The sequence below is a fragment of the Macrosteles quadrilineatus genome, unplaced genomic scaffold (assembly GCF_028750875.1).
Source record: "Macrosteles quadrilineatus isolate MER2022 unplaced genomic scaffold, UCM_ALF_1.0 Scaffold_93__1_contigs__length_393980, whole genome shotgun sequence".
Classification (NCBI taxonomy): Eukaryota; Metazoa; Arthropoda; class Insecta; order Hemiptera; family Cicadellidae; genus Macrosteles; species Macrosteles quadrilineatus.
The window spans coordinates 24609-43484 of record NW_026542686.1 but is presented as its reverse complement, the minus strand read 5'-3'; the positions used below and the strand labels follow the sequence as shown (position 1 = coordinate 43484).

At 37.3% G+C, this 18876-nt stretch overlaps 1 protein-coding gene across 1 annotated transcript; it reads left to right on the top strand.

Annotated features, from left to right (window-relative positions):
* The first annotated feature begins 9027 nt into the window (after nucleotides 1-9027).
* Nucleotides 9028-11250, top strand: LOC128982048 (uncharacterized). The gene has a single exon (XM_054401087.1). It carries the CDS (start codon nucleotides 9028-9030, stop codon nucleotides 11248-11250), a length of 2223 nt encoding a protein of 740 aa, XP_054257062.1.
* The last annotated feature ends 7626 nt before the right edge of the window (nucleotides 11251-18876 follow it).

Sequence of the window (18876 nt, the reverse complement as noted above, 5' to 3'; positions counted from 1 at the left end):
CGATCTAAAATTCATCGCATCAAGATTGTCTTTTGGATCGTCGACATTGCACAGACGTTTACCTTGCATATCGTAGCTACCATCCTGTGATAATGCAAAGCCTTCGCCTTTGGGTCCAACAAGACCTTTCTCCTTCTTCGTATAACGTCCAAACTTGTCTATGCCCATCGTGAGACTGACTTGTATCGACTGTTTCCGCTACCTTTTATGTATCCTGCTTCGTGCAGTTCCTCTACAATGTTAACAATCTCGTTACTATGTGAAGTATTTCCCGTTTCAGCTGATGCTACCAACAGTTTTAGTCTATCGACCAACTCGTTGGGATTATCCCAATGCACTAAATCGCGAGACTTTGTACTTTTCCACGACATTCCTCTACCCTGTCTGACGGGAAACAGATCTTTGATCACGTGTCTGTATTTCAAACTACTATCACGTTTGATTTGATTGTCAAAATTATAACCCTTTTTGTGAGCATTTGATGCAATCAATATACTTTTGTAAGCATTTAGATCGTCCTCTGTATACACATCGCTGTTTGGCAGTCTTTTAAATATAAGTTCATAGAGCCCCTCGGAAGGTGTGTATCTCGTGTTGTTAACAATAATGGTACCGTCAGTGTCAAATTCCATCACTTTGTTTCCAATCATTAAAGTTTTTCCTCTTTCATCAAACCTCGGACCATAGTCGTGGTCAATAGTTCTATGTTTTCCACCGGCGTCTCGTATAAACTGGGTCATGTATTTTCTAGTTAACGGGTTCTCAAACTGCTCTTCAATGTACTTGGATGCTGTTTGAAAGCCTAATTGAGACGAAACAACCTCTTCCAATTGACTAGTTTCAGCTCTAGGTGTTGATATGGCTTCTGGTTTAAACGGTTGACCAATGTAATCATCGTCATCGCTCTCATAGTCCATTGGCTCTTCTTTAGAAAGCTGTTCAATTTTAACATCTGTTTTCGGTTCGCCTTTTTTCAGTTCTCTAATTAACGGTTTGTATTGCTGTTCCAGCAGTTTTTAGCTCTCCACACTGCCATCTTTAAACTGTCTAAATTTACGCCTAACTGCTTCTTTCAACTCTGCTATTTGCAGGGTGAGATGTTTATTCTTCCGCGTCATCTTTGATAATGAGCCTGAAACACCACAGCTAGCCTCTTAAGGCAATTCAATTTGCCGAAAAAATAGTGCACGTTTCTTATGTTTACGTAGGTAGTGCACTACTTCTTTCAAAGATATCCCTGAAGTAATATCTATATCTCGGTAGTATCTCTTTGTCACTAGATCAAATTGTGGAATAGTGTACCTTTTTGACCAATTCCGAAAAACAAACGTTCTTTTCCAATCATCTCTCCATTGTGGTATTTCTGCTACGGTATACCGCTCACTAACGTCACTTTTTTCCATATACCTCTGCAAAAAAGACATAGGACGTTTCATCTCATTGTGGTGTAACAGAAACGAGTTCAATAACCAAAACTCACTTGGATTCGCTCCAGTAAATTCACGCCACCGGTCAAACAGTTGACGATCAGTTATCGTATACACACCATTATTGAAACTTATCCCAAAACGTTCGCTATATTGTTGTAAAGTTGGCAACGCAGCCTTTAGAAATTCTGTTGTAAACAGTCCTTGGCACAAGTTGTTTACCCCGGCATAAGGTTTACCACGAGATATCGGTAATCCCGGAGGTACCGGACCATATGCTACATTATAACTCACATCGATATGGCATTTCGAAGCCATCGCAGTTTTATAAATCGTCAGAGGTGATCTTATTGGTAGAGTCCGTTCAGTCAATACTATACATCTTGCTGCATAGGGAATATTGCAACCGTATTCGAGCATTCGAAGGTAAATCTGGGTAAAGTTTATGCTACCATGAAGGTTGCGCAATGGTAAAACCTTACCAAAAATATCCGGAAACGGTCTAAATCTCGAAATAATATTATGGGACTCTCTAACTGTGCAGTTGTTCATATCTTCGTGATAGACCACCAGTTCAAGTGGAACTTTCTTTTCTTCGCATTTTTCCAAAAATCTAATCCAAATTTCACGGTTGTATGTACGTTCACTCGCAGATGGATCATTGATGGATCAAAGATGGATCATTGATGCATCATAGATGCATCAAAGATGGATCATTGATGCATCATAGATGCATCAAAGATGGATCATTGATGCATCATAGATGAATCATAGATGCATCATAGATGCATCAAAGGATGGATCATTGATGCATCATAGATGCAACAAAGATGGATCATTGATGCATCATAGATAAATCATAGATGCATCATAGATGCATCAAAGATGGATCATTGATGCATCACAGATGCATCAAAGATGGATCATTGATGCATCATAGATGAATCATAGATGCATCATAGATGCATCAAAGATGGATCATTGATGCATCATAGATGAATCATAGATGCATCATAGATGCATCAAAGGATGGATCATTGATGCATCATAGATGCATCAAAGATGGATCATTGATGCATCATAGATGAATCATAGATGCATCATAGATGCATCATAGATGGATCATAGATGCATCATAGATGCATCATAGATTCATCATAGATACATCATAGATGCTTCATAGATGGAACATAGATGCGTCATAGATGGAATGCATCATAGATGGAACATAGATGCATCATAGATGGAACATAGATGCATCATAGATGGATCATTGATGCATCATAGATGAATCATAGATGCATCATAGATGAATCATAGATGCATCATAGATGCATCATAGATGAATCATAGATGCATCATAGATGCATCAAAGATGGATCATTGATGAATCATAGATGCATCAAAGATGGATCATTGATGCATCTATGATTCATCAAAGATGGATCATTAATGCATCATAGATGCATCAAAGATGGATCATTGATGCATCATAGATGAATCATAGATGCATCATAGATGAATCATAGATGCATCATAGATGCATCAAAGATGGATCATTGATGCATCATAGATGCATCAAAGATGGATCATTGATGCATCATAGATGCATCAAAGATGGATCATTGATGCATCATAGATGAATCATAGATGCATCATAGATGCATCAAAGGATGGATCATTGATGCATCATAGATGCATCATAGATGCATCAAAGATGGATCATTGATGCATCATAGATGAATCATAGATGCATCATAGATGCATCAAAGGATGGATCATTGATGCATCATAGATGAATCATAGATGCATCATAGATGCATCAAAGATGAATCATAGATGCATCATAGATGCATCATTGATGCATCATAGATGAATCATAGATGCATCATAGATGCATCAAAGATGGATCATTGATGCATCATAGATGAATCATAGATGCGGATCATTGATGCATCATAGATGCATCAAAGATGGATCATTGATGCATCATAGATGCATCAAAGATGGATCATTGATGCATCATAGATGAATCATAGATGCATCATAGATGCATCAAAGATGGATCATTGATGCATCATAGATGCATCAAAGATGGATCATTGATGCATCATAGATGAATCATAGATGGATCATTGATGCATCATAGATGAATCATAGATGCATCATAGATGCATCAAAGATGGATCATTGATGCATCATAGATGCATCAAAGATGGGTCATTGATGCATCATAGATGAATCATAGATTCATCAAAGATGGATCATTGATGCATCATAGATGCATCAAAGATGGATCATTGATGCATCATAGATGAATCATATATGCATCATAGATGCATCAAAGGATGGATCATTGATGCATCATAGATGCATCAAAGATGGATCATTGATGCATCATAGATGAATCATAGATGCATCATAGATGCATCAAAGATAGATCATTGATGCATCATAGATGCATCAAAGATGGATCATTGATGCATCATAGATGAATCATAGGTTCATCATGGGTTCAATATGCACATCATTCATACAATACAGAGCCATTTAGTACAACAGGAACGTAGCTAATGCCTGTACAATATAAGTAACGGACTGATTGTATTAAGCTGCATCAGGGGATCAATATACAGTTCGTTCTTACAATACAGAGCCATTTAGTACAACAGGAACGTAGCTAATGCCTGTACAATATAAGTAACTGACTGATTGTATTAAGCTGCATCAGGGGATCAATATACACATCATTCATACAATACAGAGTCATTTAGTACAACAGGAACCTAGCTAATGTTTGTACAGTAAGTAACTAACTGATTGTAGCTGCATCAGGTTATCAAATAAATATATTATATTAAAATATATTTAATGTAGCTTTTGAACGGCACTACTATAGTAGTTAAAGAAATAGCACTTATATTGGGTAGGAGTTTTTAATACTTTTTATAGCTAAAAAAAGAATACAATTGGAATTCAAAGCTCGGTTGGAAATTCGCCAAAGGCTCCGCACTATGATTGTTGGATATTTTAGGTTTCATGATTTTTAAATCCAGTCCATATTTATATTCTTCCGTTTCAAACAAAACCTAGCCCAAGTAATTTTCCGCTATTCAGCCGCTCTTCGCGATAACGAAGGTATGCGGCCTTTGCCCTCAACACTGATATCTTTCCAAACGACGCAGTCCACTGTCGTCCGCCGCTGAACTATCACCATATTTACTATCGTATATCCGCATCATCTTTTCAACATCCCGCAATTTTTACCTTTTTTTCTTTAAATTAATCAGTCTGTACAGTGCTAATAGAAGTGACAATAGTTTTGTTTTTATCCCAAGAAGAAATTATTTTTTGTTTATTTAACGGACAATTGTAATAGTGCAAGTAGGTCAACGTGTACATGGACAGTCCTCGTCGACGCCGCCATTGCCCAGTGCTTCAAGTCAGGTGGGGTACCCCAAACCAAACATCTCTTCAGCTTCACTAAGGTCTGTGACAGCAATTCAACATTGTTTAGCACTTTAAAAATTAGCCTAATTAAGACTGATTAATTTCATTCTATGTACATATTTTTCTTATTATACCAAACATTTTTTGGGCCTCATCGAACCGGATTATTTTACCAGTTTCTGGTTAGAACATAATTTTATTTATTCCTACCACGAATACTTGTAATATCACTTCATTTTTTACGTATTCTAGCTGAATGGTATTTCATTTCGATTTCGTTTCTCATTGCGTGGAATAATTTTGCTCATTCCGCCATTTTGTATTTGTGCTCCTTTTCCTGTACGATTGTGAGTCCAAATTGACATTCCTGTTCCTGTTTCAAATAGACTATTCCAATATTCCTTCCTGGAATTTCCTGTCCGCTAACCGCTACGTCACTGCCACAGCCATCTACGACGTCGAGTCTACGGCTACAAATATCAAGACTTCACTACCGCATCGCTTGTCAGCCTGTCAGTTCACTTTAGCTGTCAGCTTGTCAGATTTTTGTTTACATTACTACATTTGAGTGATAGTCAGAATAACCTCAAATCTACTCAAGATTGACTTTGATTTCGAACTTATTGACTGATTCAAATAATTATCATTGCAGTTAATAAGTAAACAAATAATATAACTGATATTATTTTCAATGGTTTTAATGTGCACTGGATTAATATGAGAAATACCTATGTGAATATTTTGCTGATGATAGATTACGACAAGTAAGTTATACTGCACATAAACTTGGAAATATTTCTTAAACTATTTAAGCCACAAAATAGTTTGGATTATTGGTATAAATAGTTAACCTATTTTGTTAAGAAAGCATCTCTTATTATTATGTATTTGATAGCACACCATTAAGTTGTACTACCTATGCAGTGTTGCTTTTGCCTGTGCTACCCATAGCCTAAGCATAGACTATAGGCCTAACTTGTGCATTTGAGAATTTGATTAAATTGAGGAAAGTCAAATTATATTTTATTGTCTTATCATTACTGCAGATTTGTTTTGTGCTGAATATTTCCTATGTTTAATTTTCTTTCAACATGAGGTTTTCTTCCTTCACCAAACAGAGTGAACTTATTCAAGCTAGGCTTGAGTCAATAAATAAACAAGTCAATGCATTGAAAGAAACTCAGGTTGTGACTACTTTAAGCGAGCAACAGATTGCTAAACTTAAACTCTTGTCTCAAAGTGCAATAACCAAGCACTCAGAATTTGAGAGAATAGTAAATAAACTTTTTCAAACTACTCCCACTCCTGAAGATATTCAAGATGATAAAATTACTTCACTGCAAGAAAAAATTTCTGATTATTTTGTTGAGATTCAGTCAAACTGTAGTTTGTTACTTCCACCAGTTAAACTTGAAGAGTCACGCCTAAATGACTCTACTTCCGAGGTAGGCCCTACTACTCCTACAGTTAATCTGACTGTGAAATTGCCGCAAATCAAACTGCCAACATTCTCTGGCAATCCTGAGCAATGGGTCTCATTTCATGGCCTGTTTGAAAGTACTGTACATAATAATAAAACAATTTCTAATGTTGAGAAATTCTCATATCTCATAAGCTGTCTTTCAGATGAACCTTTGAACTTAGTTAAGTCTATACCACTAAATAGTGCTAATTATGTAATTGCTTGGCAAACCCTGCTTAAGAGGTACCACAATACAAGGCTCTTGATTTCATTACATTCTACTAACATCTTGGACCTACCGCAGCTTACTAAGCCTAATGTTACACAACTTAGGAATTTTATTTCAATTTTTAATGGAAATCAGCAAGCTCTTAAAGCACTTGGCCATAACATAACTGATGACAACCTGATCTTAAGTACACATATTTTGAGAAAGCTTGATTCCGCTATGCGTTCAGATTTTGAACAAAAACGAGATGACTCAAAACAGGTTCCTTCTGTCACAGAAATAATAAACTTTCTGGAAAATGAGTGTTCTTACAGAGAGGCGGCTAACTTAGGCTCGACCTCACATGCTAATTCTTCCCTTCAGTTAAAAAACTATGGAAGTAGTAAGAACATGCCTTATCTAGGTAGGCAAACCGCTAGTCCCAAGCCAAGCAAAGTTGTAATGCTTTCTTCTAATGACAATGAACAAGCTCATACTTGTGCTTACTGCAATGGAGCATCGCATAACATTTTTCGCTGTGATGTTTTTGGTGCCTTATCACCACACGATAGGTTCAACTTCATTAAGAACAATAGCCTATGTGTTAATTGTTTAGGACGACATTTCTTAGGCTCATGTAAGTCATCCAGTTCGTGTCGAGTTTGTTTTAAGCGACACCATACGCTACTGCATTTTTACAAAACGGACCAGCCTATAATGAAAAAATCTGTTAAGCCCTCGAATAAGACTCAGGCCAATTCCACAACACAATTGAAGGCTCCTGTACCGCAAGGATTTGAATCAAATACACTCTCTGCTCATGTAGACACTGGTGCTGCCAGCCACAACTGTACTGTACTTCTTGCCACTGCATTGGTAAAAATTTCTACCTCGAATGGTCATAATATTATTGTCCGAGCTGTGCTTGATAGTGCATCACAAACGAGTATAATATCTGAACACTGTGCCAGTATGATTCACATTCAGCGTTCGTCTGTTGGCGTTCACGAGATAAAGGGCATTGCCTCAGCTCGAATAAAGCCTAAGGGACTTTCCTTTGTAAATATTTCTTCGCTTAACGGGAAAACACTTGCTACGGCACATCCTGTCCTCATACTTGATAGAATTACCAATGATATGCCTAGTGTCAAGATATCTTCTGAAATAAAGGCTCAAATCAAAGAATACGCACTTGCCGATCCCAACTTCGACACTCCTGGACATTTGCTCATCGGTGCGGATCTGTTTGCTCAAACTATTATTGGATCTGCCACCAGTCTTGGTGATCGTATGCCATACACTATAAACACTATTTTTGGATATGTTGTCCTTGGGAACGTGCCTACTTCACAAGACGGCCAAACCTTCAGTGGATTGACGACTTTACTTTCCATCAATGATCTTACACTTCATGAAACACTTCAGCGATTTTGGGCATTGGAAGAACCACCTGCTTGTTCTAAGCTATCCCCAGAGGAAATGGAATGTGAAGATCATTTTTTGAAAACTCACTCTCGTGACGAGACGGGAAGATATGTTTGTTGTTTACCGTTCAAAGAAAATCCAGTAAAACTAGGAAATTCTTCTACAGTTGCTTTACAAACTTTCAAATCGCTTGAACGTAAGTTTCAATCGCAACCTGATTTCAAAGAAAAGTACATTGAATTTATGAATGACTACGAATCCTCTGGTCAAATGAAACCCTCAAACTTATTTGATCTAAATAACCAATATCATTGCTTCTTACCACACCACGGTGTCTTTAAGGATGGAAAGATACGTGTTGTATTTAATGCGTCCTCTCAAACTTCAACTGGTGTAACACTTAACAGTCTACAGCATCAAGGACCCAAGTTACATAATTAAATAACAGACATAATTCTACGTTTTCGTCAAAATAGGATCGCCTTTGCTTGTGATATCAAACAGATGTTCCGTATGATCTCTATTCATGAACAAGACCAACGTTTTCAACTCATCTATTGGAGAGAAGAAATGTCACAGCCGCTTCGAGTTTTTCAGTTGACAACCGTTACTTATGGTATGACTTCTTCGCCATTTTTGGCTAATCGAGTAATACAACAATTAATTCATGATGAAGGAAAGAATCATGAACTTGCTGCTCATGCACTTAAACGACAAATTTACGTAGACGATGCGCTACTAGGCAGCGATACTGTTGAAGAAGCTGCAAAATTACAGCAAGATGTAATAAACCTTTTACGAAAAGGAGGCTTTGAACTTCGCAAATGGGCGTCTAACAATAGCCAAATATTGGAAAATTTACCCCCTCAACACTGCTTATCAACTGACTCACCTTGTGTTAGTATTCTTGGACTGAAGTGGAATCCACACTCAGACACATTCTCATATGCAATTTCTGAAGCTCCATTGATTTTTACCAAAAGAGCAATTTTGTCTTCCATCGCTAAGATGGACAAGATGCTCCAACAACAAGACAACAACAAGATGTAACAGGCATGCTTACCCCTGTTATTTTTTGGGCTAAGGCTCTCATGCAGCATATATGGTCACTAGGCCTAGATTGGGATAATACTCTTCCTAGTGATATTATCGACAGATGGTCAACTTTTGTCAACGAACTTCCTGAGATTGAAAATTTGGAGATTGGCAGGTACATATCTCTGAGTGATGCGGTTAATATTCAGTTGCATGGATTTTCAGATGCAAGTGAACTCGGTTTTGCTGGATGTGTTTATCTACGAACTGAGAACCCGCAAGGCAGTATATATGTCAACTTATTAATAGCCAAGTCACGTGTGGCACCCCTGAAACGTATCACGATTCCTCGCCTTGAACTGTGCGGAGCACATATTTTAGCCAAACTGTTACACTACTGTGTTGATCAACTCTCAGATCGCTACAAGATAGATTCTGTTACCGCTTGGAGTGACTCCACTGTGGCTCTTTCATGGATTCACACCCCTTCTCATCGTTTGAAGTTATATGTTGCAAATCGTGTTGCACAGATTCAAGAATTGACCCCTTCCTGCATATGGAAACACATTTCTACTCTTGAAAACCCCGCTGATGTTGCCTCTAGAGGATTAACCCCATCTCTTCTTATTCATAACAAGCTCTGGTGGTCTGGACCCACATGGCTTAAGAGTTCATCTGATTCATGGCCTCAACCATCGAGTCATCTTCCCGAAGAGGAACTCCCAGAAATTAAAACCACAACACTAAATCTTCTTACGATAGCTGAAGATCAAGATCTGAAGTTTATCAATAAATTCTCTTCATGGACTAAACTACTTCATGTCATGGGCTACGTTTTACGTTTTATTTCCTGCTTGAAAACTAAGCAAAGGATTACTCATTCTCTCACACTTGAAGAGTTAGAAGTATCGAACAAACGGATTTGTTGGCTTGTTCAAAGAGAGAGTTTCTCTGAGGATATTAATTCCCTGTCAAAGAAGAATGTGTGTTCTTCTCGCATTCAACGCCTTTCACCGTTTATGGATGATGAAGGTTTGTTAAGAGTTGGAGGACGACTGAAACATTCTGAGTTGCCGTACAGCGCCAAGCATCAAATTATCTTACCAAAGGATCATTTTGTTGTAAATTTGATAATTGATTATCATCATCGCATCTTTCTTCACTGTGGACCAACACAACTCCAAGCTGTTCTTCGTGAGAAATATTGGATACTTTCTGCTCGTAGTATCATACGCTCCAGGATTTTTAAACGCCTGAGATGTTTCAGAATGAAACCTAAGCCAAACACACCATTGATGGGAGACTTACCTTCCCCAAGAGTGGTAGCAACCCGACCTTTTAATGTTACTGGAGTCGACTATGCCGGACCATTTACAGTGAAATTGTATGTCCTAAAAAGGCTTCAGCCTATTAAAGTTTATCTTTGTCTATTTGTCTGCTTTGCAACGAAAGCCGTACACTTAGAAGTTGTGTCGGATTTGTCCTCAGAAGCTTATATAGCAGCTCTTACACGTTTTATTTCCAGACGTGGTTCAGTGAAGGAAATTCATAGTGATTGTGGAACCAACTTTGTCGGAGCAGCTGCTGCACTTCACAAATGTTTTAACAACCTCCTTTGCAATCCAGTAACTCACCGTTTTGCTGAAGAAAACAACATTTCTTTCAAATTTCTGCCTCCACACGCGCCTCATCAAGGTGGCTTGTGGGAACGAGCTGTTAGGAGTGCTAAGCATCACCTTCATAGAGTAATCGGTGGCCAAATCCTGACTTATGAAGAATTCATAACTCTCGTGTCACGTGTCGAAGCAATATTAAATTCAAGACCACTTACCCCTCTCTCTGGAGATCCGAATGACTTAGAGTCTCTAACCCCAGGACACTTTTTAACTGGTGGACCTCTGAAATCCATGGTTGAACCTCAATATGATGAAACTTCTTGTAACCGCTTGAGGAGATGGCAATTAGTTCAGGCATTCTCTCAACACATCTGGACTCGATGGTCCCAAGAGTATCTGCATACTCTACAGCATCACTCTAAGTGGACGAGTAAAACAGAGAACCTCAAGATTGGTGACCTTGTTGTTATTCATGAGCCTAACACTCCTCCCCTACAATGGAAACTTGCAAGAATCACCGCAGTATCTCCAGGAGCAGACGGAATTGTACGAGTGGTCCATCTACGCACCGCTACAGGGAACTTCAGTCGGCCAACCGTCAAAGTTTCCCTTCTTCCTACCAATTAATTCCTAAGCATTCCCTTTCACCCCCTTTCAATTTATTTTCATTTGTCTTTTCCCATTTTTCAGTTTTTTCATTGAACCAGGTTGGTTCAAGGGGGGCGATATGTTGGATATTTTAGGTTTCATGATTTTTAAATCGAGTCCATATTTATATTCTTCCGTTTCAAACAAAACCTAGCCCAAGTAATTTTCCGCTATTCAGCCGCTAACGAAGGTATGCGGCCTTTGCCCTCAACACTGATATCTTTCCAAACGACGCAGTCCACTGTCGTCCGCCGCTGAACTATCACCATATTTACTATCGTATATCCGCATCATCTTTTCAACATCCCGCAATTTTTACCTTTTTTTTCTTTAAATTAATCAGTCTGTACAGTGCTAATAGAAGTGACAATAGTTTTGTTTTTATCCCAAGAAGAAATTATTTTTTGTTTATTTAACGGACAATTGTAATAGTGCAAGTAGGTCAACGTGTACATGGACAGTCCTCGTCGACGCCGCCATTGCCCAGTGCTTCAAGTCAGGTGGGGTACCCCAAACCAAACATCTCTTCAGCTTCACTAAGGTCTGTGACAGCAATTCAACATTGTTTAGCACTTTAAAAATTAGCCTAATTAAGACTGATTAATTTCATTCTATGTACATATTTTTCTTATTATACCAAACAATGATTGTCATGCAAATCACCTGTTTAAGAGTTTTGCTGGTATTGCTAACATAAGAGACACGGCGTCGATTGCACAATAAATTCCGTTTGCAACGATTATATAATTGTTTTAAGATAACCCTCCGGAAATTGCCAGATTTTTAGAATTGATTAAACGCTATTTTACCAAAAATTACAAAATAGTTAATCAGCTCTTCGTTTTGAAGTGCACTTTTGATGACGGTAATTTATGTTAATTGTGTAAGTATCTTTTGCGGATATTTTTCATCACGAATAGTAAAAACCCAAATTTTTGGAGGAAGATCTTTGCAAAGATTACGTAAATAACATAATTTAGCCGGTTTGAAATAATGGATATTAATTAATTGTAAAGCTGACCAGTACAAAAATATTTATTATAAAGTGTTAAGCAATATTTCAAATAAGAGGAACTATAAAACTCGGGTGTAAAGTATTAACAATTCAATGTAACAAAACATAATCACGTAGTAGGCTAGTATGCAAAAATAACCTGAATTGTTTTGTGGTTTTTGCTATTTTTAAGGTAAATTAACTTAAATATAAAAGCTAACATTGTTTGAAATTAACAGTAATACAATAGAACAACTATAACACATAATAATTGTTCAGAAATCAAGAATATCTTTTTACAAAATGCAGGGTTACATAACTGGAAAACGTCAGTACAACTACAACTAAAATATTGTTGTTGTTTGTTGTGTTGTAAATATTGTCGGAACAAATGTATCTATCTGAAAACAAACTGAAAATTGAAGCTAATAGAATATGTTGTACATTTTCCACTCACGTGCTCAAAACACCGCACGTGGAAAACGGTAGATTCTGGGGGAAAACTGACTTGAGACTTGGGGCGGGGACAATAGCAATCCCTCAATCAATTTGGTCCTCTCAACGGCAACTGTTGACTTAAGCTAAGGGACTGAGCATTTCATACATTACCTCCCCCAAAAAGCGCCCCTAACCGCTCCCCACAGGAGTATAGGGAGTCCCTCGGCACTAGATTTACAAGTCAAATCGTCAACTCGCAAAGAAACCGCAGGTGACGTTTAAATCGCTTCGTAACGTTTCGAGAGTTATTTCGAATCGTACCTTTCAGTATGTAAATGGCATTGTAGGAATTCAAGAAATTGTCGGAAGGGAGCGTATTTAAAAAGGAGACGACGAGGTGGTTTAAATCTTTGCAAAAGCATTGACAACAAAGTTTTACCGTCGGAATTAATTTGCCATAAAGCAGGATTCACATAAAAATCCAATCAAAATCAAAATCAAAATGTCCGCAATAAACCTTTGAACAACATTAACTCACCATCACCAACAATGAACTTCAAACAAAGAAAAATCCAATATTGCTATCTACCAAATATTTTATTATTAACATTTCCATTACTAAGATCAGAGGATTATTAAGTTGAGAAGTTACAAAAATGTGATGACAAAAAGCAAAAGTAACTAACAAGTATGAAATATAATTATAGCTGTAAAAATGTTTTTTGTATACTGTTTTTGCTTGATAGAACGGGAATATTTTTGTATATAAGCGCGTGGAAAATAAAAAAAACATAGTTTAAACTATGACAAATGTGACGTTTTTTAACAATATTTTTCATTGAAAGAAAACCATAAAAAAATTACAACTTGATAAGAAAATGTCCAAAACAAAGTGTCTTATCAATATTTAATAGTAACAGTTTTATGTTACTACAGTTTTATAAAACTTTGAGTGAATATGACATAAACATGACCCAAAGAGTAAATCACGAAATTTATTTCTTATTTTTATATCTTATTGTAACCTATGTATGTGAATTGGCAGTATAATTTTAAAACAACAGCAAAGTTACCAACGGTTTTTGGAAGGTTTGGGTTTGGGGGTTGTAAGGGTTTTTGCCTCCACATATCACCTGACCACAGGTGTTCGGGTAACCAAGCTGTTAGGCTAATTGCTTGAATGATGTAAAAACACCCTTCCTGCAGCTGATTAAATAGCCTCTCATCGTGTAGACGTCTGAGAAAGTAATTTGTGGTTGGGTTGACAACCTAAAAGCATTCATTAATTAATTTTGGTTACAGGAATTGATGGAAGTTGTTGATACGTTTTTTAAATGAATATTGATTAGGTTTTCAGGTTGAGAGATCTTCATTTATTAGTCTTTACAGGATCTTTGAAACATGTGGTCATTGATGAAAAAAATGTATTACATTTTCTACAATATATTTAAGAAGGTACAGAAGCTAAACAATCATTTCTTAAAATTGAAAATATTCAATGTTCAACCCAAAACAATCAGAAACAATAATAGCAAAATGGCTGAAAGACCATCAAAGAGTAGTAGATATGGTCGAAGGTTCTCTTCAATACACATATGAATAAAAAAATGTTACTAGGTTAATATTTCTAAGAACAGTAGAACAATTTACATCTAAGTTTGGATCAAAGTCTAATAATTTAAATGAATGTAAACTACGTCATGATGGTCCCTTGGTTAAAATGTAAGAAAAACTTACTTTTAGTAAGTTATCTAATAAACTATTTTTTTGTTCTGTAGAGAGTGTCTTGCAAGTTTAACTACGAACCAAAAAGATAAAAAATGATGATCGAATGTTTATAAGTTACCACCAACTCATGTCCCAAGTGAGCTAGCACCTCTATTGGCATCGTTAGACGAGTAGACGATCTTTAGCAGCACAATACCAGCTTCAATTCGCTGCTTTTGATTGACAATTGTAACTTCCGCAGGGAGTTCAACAATGCCTATCGCCGGCGGCAACTTGAGTAGGTACTCCACACAATAAGACCAATACCAATACACCCGCGGGATACCACGCCCTTATTTTCTACGTTTACAAACCAATGCAGGCCTTTAGGAGAGTACAAGAGTAGGAAAAGCAGCTCTTGCGGCCACCAATCAGAGAGCAGCATTTCATCCCCACCCTTCCCCCTAGGCCATGCCCCCTTTTGTCCCACGTGGTCGCCCTCTGGTGTCCCACGTGGTCTAACCTCACTTTTGTTTTCGCGCCAAACATCTAACCTCACTTTACGTATTGCATACGTAGGTTCCCGCCAAACGAAAAAAACTCCACCTTCCCGCCAAGAAACATAACCTCACTTTCGTGCTAAACGAAAAAACTTCTCCTTCCCGCCAAGTAACATAACCTCACATTTATTTTCGCGCCAGACGAAAAAATCACCTTCCTGCCAAGTAATATAACCTCACTTTCGCGCCAAACGAAAAAATCACCTTCCCGCCAAGTGACTTTCGCGCTAAACGAAAAAAACCTTACTTCTTCTCCGCCGATTCCCGCCAAACAACGTATTGCGTAGGTTCCCGCCAAGTTACATAACCTCACTTTTATTTTCCCGCCAAACAAAAAAAACCTCACCTTCTCGCCAAACGAAAAAAACTTCATGTCCCTAGCAAATAGTATATAGAAAACTTGTTGTGCACCCTTTAGGACAGGGTTTGGGACTGTCCGAGTGTCTGAAGGACACCCCCAGGTTCAGGTATTATATCGTATTGTACTTGTATCCAGAGGAACTGGCTTAGTATTATACCATATAATACCCCCCTCCCTTATTTTGAGGGTGCACTTGGAATTGAAAACGCAGTTATAATGTTACAAATATTTATTCTACAAGCAAGACACATTACTAATTTATAAAGAATTGAGTGAAGTGTTAAAAACTACTGAGCACTACTACTACTGAACAACATGCTAAAAACTAATGTTTATAAATAAGCACATTTGGGGAATTCCCCACCATCCCCGTACATTTAACACTATACAATTTAGAGTTTGTGAAACATTCTAGATCTTCGTCTGTGAGGAGGCTGGTGAACCTCGAGGGTAAAAATGTCACCCTCTCCTCGCCGGCAGATGTGGTGACGTGTAGTACGATCACCATGGTTCCGAATCTCGTGTTGATTCGTCTAGCAGATTGAATTTTCGCCGGCTCGGTCAGATCTTTGATGGGGACTTTCAAAGGGGAAGAGAGCACCTCGCAAGACGACAGCTTTGTAGAAAGATCCATCTAAAACCATATAATATTGTCGTAATAATATTGTATGGATAGTCGAGTGGTTATAGTGTTTGCTTTTAAATCTGGAGGTTGCTGGTTTGATCCCCGGTTGATCCCTAAAAACTATGGGAACTATGATAGTAAAGAGGACCTATGCTGTTATTTTTACATTACAGGATCATTGATGCATCATAGATGCATCAAAGATGGATCATTGATGCATCATAGATGAATCATAGATGCATCATAGATGCATCAAAGGATGGATCATTGATGCATCATAGATGCATCAAAGATGGATCATTGATGCATCATAGATGCATCAAAGATGGATCATTCATAGATGCATCATAGATGCATCAAAGGATGGATCATTGATGCATCATAGATCCTTCTTTGATGCATCTATGATGCATCTATGATTCATCTATGATGCATCAATGATCCATCTTTGATGCATCTATGATGCATCAAAGATCCATCCTTTGATGCATCTATGATGCATCTATGATTCATCTATGATGCATCTATGATTCATTTATGATGCATCAATGATCCATCCTTTGATGCATCTATGATGCATCTATGATTCATCTATGATGCATCAATGATCCATCTTTGATGCATCTATGATGCATCAATGATCCATCTTTGATGCATCTATGATTCATCTATGATGCATCAATGATCCATCTTTGATATATCTATGATGCATCAATGATCCATCTTTGATGCATCTATGATGCATCTATGATTCATCTATGATGCATCAATGATCCATCTTTGATGCATCTATGATGCATCAATGATCCATCCTTTGATGCATCTATGATGCATCTATGATTCATCTATGATGCATCAATGATCCATCTTTGATGCATCTATGATGCATCAATGATCCATCTTTGATGCATCTATGATGCATCTATGATTCATCAATGATCCATCTTTGATGCATCTATGATGCATCAAAGATCCATCCTTTGATGCATCTATGATTCATCTATGATGCATCAATGATCCATCTTTGATGCATCTTTGATGCATCAATGATCCATCTTTGATGCATCTATGATGCATCTATGATTCATCTATGATGCATCAATGATCCATCTTTGATGCATCAATGATCCATCTTTATGCATCAATGATCCATCTTTGATGCATCTATGATGCATCTATGATGCATCAATGATCCATCTTTGATGCATCTATGATGCATCAATGACCCATCTATGATGCATCTATGATGCATCTATGATTTACTATGATGCATCAATGATCCATCCTTTGATGCATCTATGATGCATCTATGATTCATCTATGATGCATCAATGATCCATCTTTGATGCATCTATGATGCATCAATGATCCATCTTTGATGCATCTATGATGCATCAATGATCCATCTTTGATGCATCTATGATGCATCAATGATCCATCTTTGATGCATCAATGATCCATCTTTGATGCATCTATGATGCATCTATGATTCATCTATGATGCATCAATGATCCATCTTTGATGCATCTATGATGCATCAAAGATCCATCCTTTGATGCATCTATGATGCATCTATGATTCATCTATGATGCATCTATGATTCATTTATGATGCATCAATGATCCATCCTTTGATGCATCTATGATGCATCTATGATTCATCTATGATGCATCAATGATCCATCTTTGATGCATCTATGATGCATCAATGATCCATCTTTGATGCATCTATGATTCATCTATGATGCATCAATGATCCATCTTTGATATATCTATGATGCATCAATGATCCATCTTTGATGCATCTATGATGCATCTATGATTCATCTATGATGCATCAATGATCCATCTTTGATGCATCTATGATGCATCAATGATCCATCCTTTGATGCATCTATGATGCATCTATGATTCATCTATGATGCATCAATGATCCATCTTTGATGCATCTATGATGCATCAATGATCCATCTTTGATGCATCTATGATGCATCTATGATTCATCAATGATCCATCTTTGATGCATCTATGATGCATCAAAGATCCATCCTTTGATGCATCTATGATGCATCTATGATTCATCTATGATGCATCAATGATCCATCTTTGATGCATCTTTGATGCATCAATGATCCATCTTTGATGCATCTATGATGCATCTATGATTCATCTATGATGCATCAATGATCCATCTTTGATGCATCAATGATCCATCTTTGATGCATCAATGATCCATCTTTGATGCATCTATGATGCATCTATGATGCATCAATGATCCATCTTTGATGCATCTATGATGCATCAATGATCCATCTTTGATGCATCTATGATGCATCTATGATTTACTATGATGCATCAATGATCCATCCTTTGATGCATCTATGATGCATCTATGATTCATCTATGATGCATCAATGATCCATCTTTGATGCATCTATGATGCATCAATGATCCATCTTTGATGCATCTATGATGCATCAATGATCCATCTTTGATGCATCTATGATGCATCAATGATCCATCTTTGATGCATCAATGATCCATCTTTGATGCATCTATGATGCATCTATGATTCATCTATGATGCATCAATGATCCATCTTTGATGCATCTATGATGCATCAATGATCCATCTTTGATGCATCTATGATGCATCAATGATCCATCTTTGATGCATCTATGATGAATCTATGATTCATCTATGATGCATCAATGATCCATCTTTGATGCATCTATGATGCATCAATGATCCATCTTTGATGCATCTATGATGCATCTATGATTCATCTATGATGCATCAATGATCCATCTTTGATGCATCTATGATGCATCAATGATCCATCCTTTGATGCATCTATGATGCATCTATGATTCATCTATGATGCATCAATGATCCATCTTTGATGCATCTATGATGCATCA